General features: G+C 41.8%; 1 protein-coding gene across 1 annotated transcript in view; it reads right to left on the reverse strand.

Annotated features, from left to right (window-relative positions):
- NFATC3 (nuclear factor of activated T cells 3) overlaps positions 1-12768 on the reverse strand; it is a 200332-nt gene that overhangs the window by 20154 nt on the left and 167410 nt on the right. Inside the window, exon 9 of the mRNA XM_075188817.1 lies at positions 7070-8089. Within this exon, the coding sequence (XP_075044918.1) occupies positions 7070-8089 (1020 nt within the window). The remainder of the gene's footprint in view (positions 1-7069; positions 8090-12768) is intronic.

The following is a 12768-nucleotide window of genomic DNA, read 5'->3' on the forward strand; positions in this document are numbered from 1 at the left end:
TCAAACTCAGAGAGTTTAGATTTAAATGTAAAACTGGACCCTGATGTAAGAGGTCTGGCCTGATCGGTAATGGCCATGGATGTTCCAGCAACATTCTCTGTGCTACAGCGAACCAGGGACGCCTCGGCCACGCCGTGAGGATCGCTATCACCTCCACTTTCTCTTTCCTTATTTTTCTCAGTATCTGAGGGATGAGTGGAAAGGGAGGAAACACGTACCCCAGTTTGAAGTTCCACTGCATTGACAGGGCATCTATCCCTAGGGCCCCGTGGTCTCTGTGATGGGAGTAGAAGAGGGGTACCTTGGCCTTGCTTCCTGTGGCCATAAGGTCTAATTCTGGTGTTTCAAATCTGCATTGTACCAGTTGAAAGACTTCTTCGAGCAGCTCCAATTCCCCTGGGTGGACATGGTGTCTGCTCAAATAATCTTCCACTATGTTTTCTTTGCCTGCTACGTGAAGGGCTGAGAGGGATCTCAGATTCGTCTCTGCCCACTCCATTAGAGTGGTTATTTCTGCCACCATTGTTCTGCTCTTGCTACCACCTTGCTTGTTTATGAAGGCAACCACAGTCCTGTTATCGGAAGAGACTCGTAGATAGGGCTAGAAGTACTGAACCGCCCGCCAGACTGCTCTCATAACCAAGATGTTTCCCTGAAGAATTCTCACTTTGTGTCGCCAAGTGCCCTGCGTGACCATACCTTGCATGTGAGCACCCCAAGCTAGTGCACTAGCAACTGTGGTAAGGATAAACCAGTCTGGTACCGAAAGAGTCACACCTTGTTTTCTCAGGTCTGGGAGCTGCCACCAACGTAAGGACTGCCTCGCTGACCTTGAGAAATTGACTTTGCGCAGTGGGATCATACAGTGGGTCCCTAAACTCCAAAGAGGTTTGCTTGAAGAACTCTCACATGCCACCTCGCCCATGGGAGTATTCCTATTGTTGAGGACAACATTCCTAGGAGGCGTAGATATGTTCACGCTGACATGCAAGGTTGGATTTGAATTAGGTGTGCTAAAGACTGGATTTTGCCAGCCCTTTCTTGAGAGAGGCAGACTTTGTCCATACGTGTATTTATTTGCACTCCTAGAAATACAAGCTGTTGTGATGGTATCAAATGGCTTTTTACCCTATTGACTAGCCAACCGTGTCATTACAGAAACTGGATCACTTAGAAGAAGCAGCCTTCGAAACTACATTCTGATTTTGGCGAAATTAGAATATCGTGCAGATATGGCCACAAGGTCACACCTCTTTCCCCGAGTGCCGCCATGAGAACTACAAGGACCTTGGCGAATGTTCTTTGAGACGTGGAAAGGCCAAACGGAAGACAAGTGAACTGGAAGTGACGCCCTAGAATGCAAAACCTTAGAAACTGTTGGTGATGGGATGTGACCGGAATATGGAAATATGCATCTTTTAAGTCTATTGTCGTCAGAAAATCTCCTGTTTCTACTGCTTTGAGAATTGCGTTGACAGATTCCATCCTGAAATGTTTTTCTCACGCATAGCAGTTCAGCGCCCTTAAATCTAGCACTGTCCTGAAGGCACCTGATGGTTTCTGGACAAGGAACAGTCTGGAGTAGAACCCCCTTTTTTCCTGATCTGACGGTACTGATACGATAGCTCTTGTTCTCACCAGGCCTCTTAGACATTCCTCCAATGCTTGCGGCTTTAGGGAAGATGAGGGACTTCTTGACTGAATTTGTTCTCTACAGGGTATGTATGGAATTCTGTAGCATATCCCTTGGTCATTATCTTCTGGACTCATTTGTCTTGTGTGGTCTGAATCCAAACTTTTGCAAAGCGTGATATCCTGCCACCCACTGGAGTTAGTGGGGACTGGATCCGTATAGTCATTGGGGTCTTGGCTGTTCTTGCTTCCCATCCTCAATATCCGAATATAGAGTATTGGCCCATAGTCTCAGGGCTCTAGCTACCGAAGCCAGTGCTACCCCAGATTTTAGGGTTATGCCTGAGGAGATATGTAATTTCCTGAAGGAAGTCTCCATTATCCTATCCATAGCATATTTTAATGGACCCCCATCATCCCATGGGAGAGTGGTCCTTGAGGATAGGCAGCTATAGCTGAATCCACTTTAGGCACCGAACACCATTTCAGCATATCTTTATCCTGAAAAGGGTACATGCGATTTAGCCTTCCCATGTTAGGATTACTTTTGTCTAGAGCCCAACATTTTTTAGCAATCAAATCTTTAGCTACTTTATGCGTATAGAACACTCTAGACTTTACTCGGTGCTTTGCAGATAATGCATCCTGCGGTTTGATTGGCATGGCTGGGTCTTCAACACCTAACAATTTGTTAATATGCTTCAGTATAATATTTACAGTATCCAAATTAAACATTCTGGGCTCCTATTTTACCTCAACCTCACTATTTGAGTGTGAATCCCATTCCTGAGTAGAGCTGAATGTTTCAGAGGACGGCCCTGACATTATTTCCTCCATATCTTCCATTGTAGGGATCCTGGCCCTTGTAGCTCTCTGTTCTGGGGCCTGAAACTCCTGCATCACTTTAGCCATCCATGAAAAGAACTGCCTGAATTGTTCAGGGGGAGCAGGCTCCTCTAGAATTTTTCGGGGTGCATGATACACATAATGGGTCAGTACAATCCTTCGGCAATCTGCCATCACAAGCTGCACACACACACACACACACACACACACACACACACGATTGTTCACTTTGCATTTCCTTTTTCCCTGCAAAAGCTCCACAGAGGTACTGTAAACACATAGAAAATGAACTATGTAACCTATTCTAAGAATAAAAAAGACCCCTTACTAAGGGCTTAACTTGGGGTGTCCTTCAGCTTTTTGGGGCGGGTTCCTGGTCCATAGTGCACTATCCAAATGGTTGCCAAATCCTGCAGCTTCCAACACCAAGCAAACACTGAACCTCATTAATAATGAGCTGCAGCTGCTTAATATGGTGCCTGCTCTCGACATCATCATAGTGAGTCTTAGCATAATTATCACCTGTTTCCTTCTACAAGAGAGTCTGCCAGAAAATCAGAGCTGCTCGCAACATATAGCGCAGCCACGCGCCTTCCTCCGTGCGCACGTGCGTCCTGTGTGCACAACCCCCGGGAGTCTCATAATATTCAATCAAAGAGAATACCCGTGCCCAGCTGAAACTGCCATACAGCCAGCACAGAGGAAAAAGCCAGAAACCTCAGGTAAGCCCCCTCGGATAACAAACGAAAACAACAAACACTCACTACACTATACTGTCCTAACCCTGCTGAGACAGGAAGAAAAGACACTGAGACAGAGGAGGAGCTGCCTTATATAGGGGTCAGGTGGGACAAAATTCTTTCTGTCTACACTAGCTGATCAGGGATTAACCCATTGTAAGGGCTGCCATGGAGTAGAGAACGGAAATAACCTTTCCTAAGATATCTAAAAAAAAATGGAGATGTTGGAGCAGCCCTTTACTAAATGAGGAGCTAGATGAGACTATTAAATCATCACTGTTGAGGAAGAATCAGGATTTTGGTCTCTTGCTATAAAAACCTTTAAAGCTATAGACTGTCCCCTATCCTTTTGTCTGCTTTCCACGCGGAATCAGATAAAACCTCCTCACCACTCAAACGTTGGAGGCACACATCACTGTTATTCCAAAAGCAGGGAATGGACCCATCCCAGCACTCCAGTTAGCGCCCCATTTCCCTGCTAAATATAGACATCAAGCTGTTCGCTAAATCAATTGCTAATCACATGAAATGGCTTCTCCAAGATTGTATTCATTCAGCTAAAGTGGGATTTGTTACCAATAGAAAAGCACGCGATAACAAAATGATAGACTTTATCCACTTCCTATCATAGATCAAAAGCAAGGTGCTTCTCCTATCCACAGATTCCGAGAATGCCTTTGATAGGATAAACTGGCAATTCAATAAAGGGGTGTTGGAGCACCTGGATATGGGCCCTCTTTGCATGTATAAAATCTTCTCATTATACAAATCCCCTAGTGCAAAAGTTAGGATTAATGGGACACTATAGGGCTCGATCTCCAATGGCACTCGTCAAGGCTGCCCCGAATATTTGGTAATATTTATTCTATGTATGGTGGCCCTAGCTAAGGCTCTCCATAACAATATGGACATAGGAGGCTTACGAGGTGGAAACAGAGATCAAACTAGCATTATTTGCAGACGATCTACTGGCAGTTTTCCATAACCCCATAGTATCCCTGCCTAATTTAATGAGCAAATACAATAAGTTCGGCCACCTATCCAACTTCAAAATAAACTACTAAAAAATCGGTAGCACATAACATCTACCACTCCCCCACAGACCATATTGCTAATACTTTAAAAGCTTCCTTCCCTTTCGACACCCTGTCTCTATTCAATATCTGGGAATAACTATCTGATGACACTTCAAAATTACACGATTTGAATTACTCAGCTCTTCTAGCTAAAGCAAGAGGGGAATAACAATCCTGGTCCAAATTAATTCTCTCATGGTTGGAGAAAGTGTCATAAAAAACATTCTCCCAAAAGATATTATGTGTTCTCCAGATGGTTCCTATCAGTGTTCCCATGCGCTTCTTTAAGGATCTACAACAAGTGGTTAGGGATTTTGTCTAGGGGGTAGAGGACCAAGATTCAAACATTATGTACTCTATAAATGCAGACATCAAGGTGGCCTACAATTACAGTTCTTCTGAGGTTACTATCAGGCCTCTATGCTCACTAGAGTTCAGAAGTGGACAAGATTGGAGAAGAGTTAACAGTGTATTCAAACAGCGGGTCATGGATTGTCTACCCCACTGAACCTTTTACCGTGGCTCCTGAGCATACCCAAACTCACCCACCCAAATATAGGCCTCACAATAGATTGCTGGAAAGGGATTAGGGCGAGCAAAAGTATCTCTACCATCATTTGCCCTCTGAACTCTTTTTATGAGCAATTTAGAATTCCCACCTGGACTATAGTACAGACAGTTTGCTAATTGGGCTTGAACTGGGATCCAAAGATTGGGGCACCTGATTAAAGATGGTACAATACGAGAGTTTAAAGAACTCCAGTCAGAGTCCTCCCTCCCGCAAACGAATTGGAGATATTTACAAATTTGCTCCCTATTGCACATATACTCTAGCCAATATCAATAAACCACTAATGCCTTTTGAAACTCTTTGTACTCTCTCAAGCATGCCCAAACACTATCTGCTGTTTACAAGCTGCTCATTGAGGACAAATTTGGGCAAAACCCTCAGTACACAGAATCTTGAGAAAAAGACCATGAGCACAAAGGGCCAATTCAGCGGCTGAAAGTGTTCATGGCATTCTCAGCAAGTTTCTCTCCCCTTTGTTGGAAATGTAACTATTCTGTAGGATCAGTTTCACATATGGTGGTCATGTCTTAAGATCTTTCCCTATTGGAATGAAATACTACATGGCGGGGTGGATGTGCCGACTAACCCTGGTTTCTGGGAACTGCCCTTGTCCCCCACTCCCATCTCATCCTTTAAGAAATCTCTACATAAACACTTGAATAATGCAGCTAAATCCCCAATTCCGGTGCGTTGGAAGTCTCCCTCCTCTCCCACTGTGTCCGAGTTAATATTTACATGTCCATTGAGGAACTCTATCTCTCGGCATGTGACCGGACATCTGAGTTCAATGTGACTTTGTTCAGTTGGCTGCAATTTAAAAAGAGAGAAAACTACCATTCAAAACTACTCCTGTCAAGCTCATAATGTTGACAGCACTGCTACTGTGCTATACTGCACTGGCTGCTCTTATTGCCCCTTTCCAAAGCCCACCTATCCATTTTCTTTCTTTTTTTTCTTTTACTCCATAATATGCACCCTGGAGCACAACTTATGGTGCCCAAGTGTATTTTCCATTATTTTCCCAAGCACCTTACTGCCCTTCCATCACACCTCCATCCCCCCTCCCACTCTCCTTTGTCTGCTTGTTTCCCCTGTAAGTTCTTACATTCTCATTTTCACTGGAAACTTCATTATGCTGTCTTTTCCCTTTGGACGGTTAATGTGAATCATTTACGATTGTTATGCAATATATAGATAAAAGAATACGTAATAAAGTCAGCTTATCCACGTCCCTGCATCACCAAGAAGGTGCCTGCCAAGGTAACGTGATTTATTTTTCTTTGCAGGGACTTGCGCCACGATCCGTTCAAGTGTTCTCTGCAGTGCATATTTCCCAGGTGCTCCACTTGGTCTCTCAAGACACACATCAAAGGAGGCTCTATACCTTTTCACATGCTGGGTGACCCAACACAGAAAGAGCTGTGCTGTAACCGCTCAGAGGTTTTAAGGAACCTTAAATGGCCAGATAGTGGGACAACAGGGCTAACCATAACAGCTGTGCGTGAGTTATCTTTACAATACGTATAAGTATATTTTCCCAATTGCTAAGAAGAAGGGAAGAGAGGGTCGAGGGGGGATGCAAAGCAAGCTTATTTTTATGATCCCAGACACCCTGTTCTTGCCACCAAAGCGCTTAGCAGCACTAGTTGTCAGGAAGTGGCTTTGAGTATCTACTTTGCAGCTGCAAAGTAATGGGTGCATAAAAGGGGGTGAGAAATGTAGTACTACCAGTGTACAAATCATTAGATATATTATCAAATGGAATGGTGATTGGAGAATCATTAAAGGAAGTCACCTCAGATAAATAAAATCACGTTTAAGATAATAAATCATAAAAGTAAAAAGTGCAAAATCAAGCAAACTTTGATAGTCCCCTTTTCTTTTTGGAAAAATTGCTTCCCTTTCCTGTATGCAGGATAGATGGAAGAAATCACAAAGGTCAGCAAAAGATCAAGTGGGAAACATTTTATTATAGATTAAAGATACAATTCTATGCACATACATTTTTTTGGTAGTTAGAGAGCACCTGGGGGTTCGAGTAGCCCTTAATCAGGTAGAAAAACACATTATCTTTAATCAAAGATTCATCTAATGCCTGAGAAAGAAGAACTGCATTTTAAAATTGCAGTATAATGGATACATGTTTTACACCTTATTAACTGCAACCAACATAAATACATTTAAAATCACACTGTATTTCTTACCATCGTCCAAAGTGATGTCCTGTAAGCCAATTGTCTGGAAGTTCAGCTCACCATCCTCAGGCTCCGGTTTAACAGATGGAGAAGCGTCATCAGGATGGAACGGAGAAGTGTCCTGAACTGAATGGTGCCCAATATTGACAGTGGAGGGAATGCTACCCTGTCCAGGACTGAGGGTTTGAGGAGGCAGTTGTCCAGACTGAATCATGGAGTTAGGAGATGGTGATGGAGTCGGTGCACCGGATGTGGGGGATTGGTAAGGCATTGGTTTCAACTGAGAAGATGGACTGGGCAGAGGTGAATGTATTAATGGATGAGGAGCAGCATTGGTAGGAGAGGAGGTAGGGCCTAGCTTTGTAAGGTGATAAGAGACAGATGGAAGCGGAAGTGGTGGATGCCCAATAGACTGACTTATTGAAGTTGATGGGATGGTACTTTGCCCAGTGTTTGAACAATGAAAGCCACTCTGATGTGATGATTGCACAGCATGGACCAATGGATCAATGATGGCAGGAGATGAGCATGCTGTGCCTGCGGTGGCAGTATGGTACTGCATCATTGACATGGACTGATGACTAAGGTTGACCAAGTGAGGAATACCTGCTTCTTGCTGGAAAGACAGTTGTTCATACCTCTGAGCAGAGGCTGAATTGAGAGGAAGACTTGACTGTCCATTGTACATTACATTAGACTGCATAGTTGTGTAGGAAGACCTGGCAGCAGAAGCCGATACATGATATGACTGCTGTAATGCTGGAGGGAGGCACTCTGCTCTCCCATTCACATTCCTACCTTGTGAAAGACTGGGAACTCCATGGTTCACGGATGAATATGCAGGTTGAGCATGGTATCCAAGACCTCGATCCTGAGAGGACATCAAATTTCCGTGGGAAGGTCTCTGATCAGGTGTAGGTCTGTAGGAGTGAAGGGCTTGTTGACCAGAAACATTAACTACCTGGGGTACAGGGACAGAAGAAGCTGCTGGAACATCATCTTCTTCTGTGTGTTCTCTTTTCATTAAAACTGTTAAAAAATAAAAGCACTTTTTATTGGATTTTTAGAGATTGTATGTACAGCGATTCCTTAAAATATCAACATGTTAAATATTAAAGTTAATGCTGATTAAAGCAGTTCAAACCATTGTACCTGAGCTGTTTGGGTGGTGTGAGAGCATTTCTAAGTCCTCAACGATGATGGTAATAATGATATGTGAAGGAGTTAAAAATCTTGGTATTTGCCTTAAAAATACATTCAGTGTAATCACCAGCTCCAGCCTTGAACTCAAAGACCCCTAGGACAGGGGATAATGGATGAGAACATTGGGAGTACGGGCTCAAGTGAAAGTTGATAAGAACCCATAAAAGTGACATGAAGAGAACTAACTAGCTTTGTCAGAAGATTTATATTTACTGAGGAAAATATTAATCATGTGTTTCTGTTCTATAACCAGATCAAACGCTTTTTCATGTATAAATGTATGCCACTAATAAACGAGTACAGCTCAGTTCTATCTTGACATTGGCATACCTGTGTCTTGATTACTGATCTCCTGGTTAACCAGCATCTTATCTCACTGATATCTGAAGGGACTTGATAAAGGAGAGGTAAAATTACCCTAACATTACGTGGGGGCTCGAATAGCCGGGATCTCGGACAACCTATACAGATGACAAATAACGCTTGCAGCATCAGCTAGAATCACGGACAGCTCAAACCCGTACGGTGAGTAAATTCAGCTGTGATTTTTTCCACTGATTTACTCTCTGTCCAGCATTCTTGTTGTGTGTCTAAAAGCTGTTCATCTGTATATGGTAAGAGATATTCAGAACCCAGATATCTGTTTGAGAGCATAAAAAGAGCTAACTATATGGTTTAATTTAATATGTCAAAAGTACTTACAATTGCATTTTAATAATTCATTTAGTTATTGCTCAGACTGTTCATGTGCTGTTATACTTAGAAAGCATTCTGATGATACTGTTCTACACTGGAAGCTGTAATTGATAGAACTGTTTTTGGATGTGTTGTGGATGCAAAGCAATATTATTGTATGTTAAATGTGCATTTAAATAAGGATATATATTGCAGCAAAATATAGGGTATTTTTGGTCTCAAGTGTTACTATATTGGCAAGTTAATCACATACCCTTTGAAGGGAAGCCTATCTGTCTGTACAGTATAAAGAAATTACCACCTGGGTTACGTAATGAAATTGTAAAAGGATATTCTGGTGATTATGAAATAAGAAAGCAAAAATGGTTACAGCCGCAACTGAGATTTGATTGTTATTATTGTTTGTTTTCTGATTATATTTCTTTGTATAGTATGCAAATATTTTTCAGCCAGAATGGAAAAAATTAAAAGGTTTTTGAACAGTGGTATTGAAGTATAATTCTCTGTAAAATACAGATAACTGCTATAAGAGTGCATGCGGTAAAGCAACCCAACAGTACAGTATATTCAGAAATTTATCAATTCTGAATACTGTGGTGCACAGGGCCAGCAGGGTATTTAGGTTTATAAAACCCAACAAAGGTACAGGAATACAGAGAAGTAAAGAAATTTCTAAAAAAAACCAAAAAAAAAAACAACAACAAATATTTAAAAACAAATATTTGACAGAGCAGGCTTCACATTAGAGGGTACACTAGATCCAGTAAAGTGGAAAAGGTTTCAAAACACCAATAAAGCATGGATAAGCAGAAAAGGACATGCAGATGTGGTTAACATGTGGTATACATTATCATTAGAGATGAGAAAAAAGAAAAGAGAGGATGCACATATAGGTACAGGTCTATTAGACATGCCACCACCTTATGTGGACCCTACAGCTCCACCGCAGCAATCAGACAATAGACCAGATACACCACCAGAATCTCAACAGGCAGGTAACATAGTAGTTAGCAGCACAAAAAGGGGCATTCGCAATTAGAAACTCATTCAGTGACCCCTGTGGACGCAGGTAACACTCCATCAATCATGTTTCAAACCCCAAGTCAAATCCATTCTCAGTCTGCTAATAATGAAATAAATGATTATCCTGAGAGACAGTGTTTGCAATGTGGAATCTAATGCACCTCCTTGTACAGATAATTCTTGCAGGAGAAAGGAAAATGTTTCCAAGATACCAATGATGGTAAGCCTGTTGAAGGATCACAATATCAGTCCATTAAAAGAAACAACAAATCCAAGGGTGAGAAGAATAACATTGGAAAAGCAGGTATTGCATTCTCACATTAATATGTATCCAGTGAGATTATAAAGGGTGATTAACCCAAACTTTGATGCCAATACTGCCGAAGGTGCTAATAATAGGAGTGATGACTCAAATAATGGGGTTAACAGCAAGAGCACCAGAAGGTGACAGGGGGGCTATTACTCATCCTGCACCCCCTGTAGAAGAAAGAAATACGTATAACAGTGGTCTTGAATGTCTAGCCAGAGTACAATGGTGGTGTCATGAACAAAAATTAAAAGCACCAGACATAACACAGAGAAATGATTCAGTAAGGATGTATTTGGATAAATTAACGACCAGACAAAATGATGGTTTTTCTACAGAAACCCCAGATGGTCAAAGAATGTTAAAGACAAAGTTTTTGAATGGTTTAAAGAATGAGGTAAGAAGCCAACTCTTTACAGTCATACCTGAGGCATTGTCTTTGAAAATGTAATCTTTGCTACAGGTACTTGGAGGACCAGGAAGCAGAAAAAAGGGAAAAGAATGCCCAAAAGACTCCTCAGGTAACTGTACACCTGGTACAGGGAAAAGGTACATGGCAAGTAAGGCAGCAGCCAAAAGGAACAGAAACAGTAAGTGCAAGACAAAGGAATTAAGGTGGACATGACTGGCAGATGTTTTTGATGTAAATTACCAGGTCACATGAAGATGGACTGCAGGAAATACAAGAAATGGCAGCAGCAGCAGCAAAGAGAAACCGGCAGTCCCCAGGGCACCATAAGCAGCAATCAATGAAGATATGGCTCCCCGTTGTCAACACCTTGTCCAGTTCTTGTAAACCCCATCTGAAGAAGGTAAGCTGCCTGGAACTACTGTGCAAATTACACTGCCCACTGGTCAACAATTGGACTGCCGAATTGACATGGGAGCAAGCCAAACAGTATTGAGACACGATCAAGTAACATAGTAACATAGTTGATGAGGTTGAAAAAAAGACACTAGTCCATCAAGTTCAACCTATTTTGGATCTCCTGCGATCTTGCACTTATATTTGAAATTAATCCAGAGTAAGCAACCGCCCATCTGTTTCAATTTTGAAAATCCCCCCAAGACTCAATATTGCAGTCCTATTTTTACCCTATATCCACTACTATCCTTCATTTTAATTAACGGTCGTATCCCTGGATACACCTTTCCGCTAAAAATTTGTCTAACCCTTTCTTAAACATATCTATTGAATCTGCCATCACAACCTTCCCTGGCAATGAATTCCATATCTTTACTGCCCTTACTGTAAAGAACCCCTTCCTTTGCTGGTTGTGAAATTTCCTCTTCTCTAACCTTAGAGGATGACCACGTGTCCTGTGTATGGTCCTTGGGGTAAAAAGTTCCCATGAAAGCTCTCTGTATTGACCCCTAATGTATTTGTACATAGTAATCATATCTCCCCTTAGACGTCTCTTTTCTAAAGTAAACATGCCTAAACTGGCTAAACTTTCCTCAAGAATAAGTGACCTCAGATTATGCAAAAGCATTAGGGTTGACAGGACAGCCCATACACCTGAGGAAAAGTAAGAAAGTTAAGATACAAGTAAACAAAGACTGTACTCCTGTCCCTATAGTTTCTCACTTCAAACACTTGTCCTGTAAATCTACTGGGTGTCGACATATTACAGTTAATGAGAGCATGCATTAAATACACCCCAGAAGGGATGGAATACACCAGTCAACTTCCAGACAACATATCTAATCAGGTAGAAGCAGCAATACAGGTGTTTTTGATACAACCAAGTGAAAACACATCTCAAGATGAGGCACCACTACCACAGTGGCTGAAGGATGTACCTGAGAAAATACGGTCAAAGGGAAAAACTGATGTGGGACTGTTAAAAGTTGCTCCGGTATAACTTATACTAAAACCTAACACACTACCAATATGTGTTAAACTATATCCTTTGACTTTGTTACAGAATAAAGCAATCACAAAACAATTACAATACCACCAAGGCAAAGGTATAGTAAAGAAATGTCGATCACCTTTTATTACACCTTTATTCCGAGTCAAGGAAAGAGAACAGTAACAGAGAGGAGCTCCCGAATTCAGGTTAATTCACAATCTCAGAGAAATAAATAAACGACTGTTAGTGAACACACCTATTGTTCCAAACCCACATACCTTACTGAACCAAATTCCTGTTACATCAATGTGGTTTACAGTTATAGATCTAGCAAATGCTTTCTTTTCTGTACCAATAACTAACGATTCACAGAAAATGCTGGCTTTTACGCATGAAGAAACACAATACTGCTGGACCAGATTGCCTCAGGGAGGGGCCACCAGCCCTTCAGAAATCTCTGAAGCAATGTCATTACCACATTATCATGAAACTACCTGACTATTGCATTATATTTATGACTTGTTAAATAGCTGCTGATAGTGAACAACAGTGTAAAGAAGAAACTGTTTCTCTACTAACCTTTTTGGCCCAGCAGGACTGCAGAGTGTCCAAATCCAAGCTCC

Source organism: Mixophyes fleayi, chromosome 10 (genome assembly GCF_038048845.1).
Source record: "Mixophyes fleayi isolate aMixFle1 chromosome 10, aMixFle1.hap1, whole genome shotgun sequence".
Classification (NCBI taxonomy): domain Eukaryota; kingdom Metazoa; phylum Chordata; class Amphibia; order Anura; family Limnodynastidae; genus Mixophyes; species Mixophyes fleayi.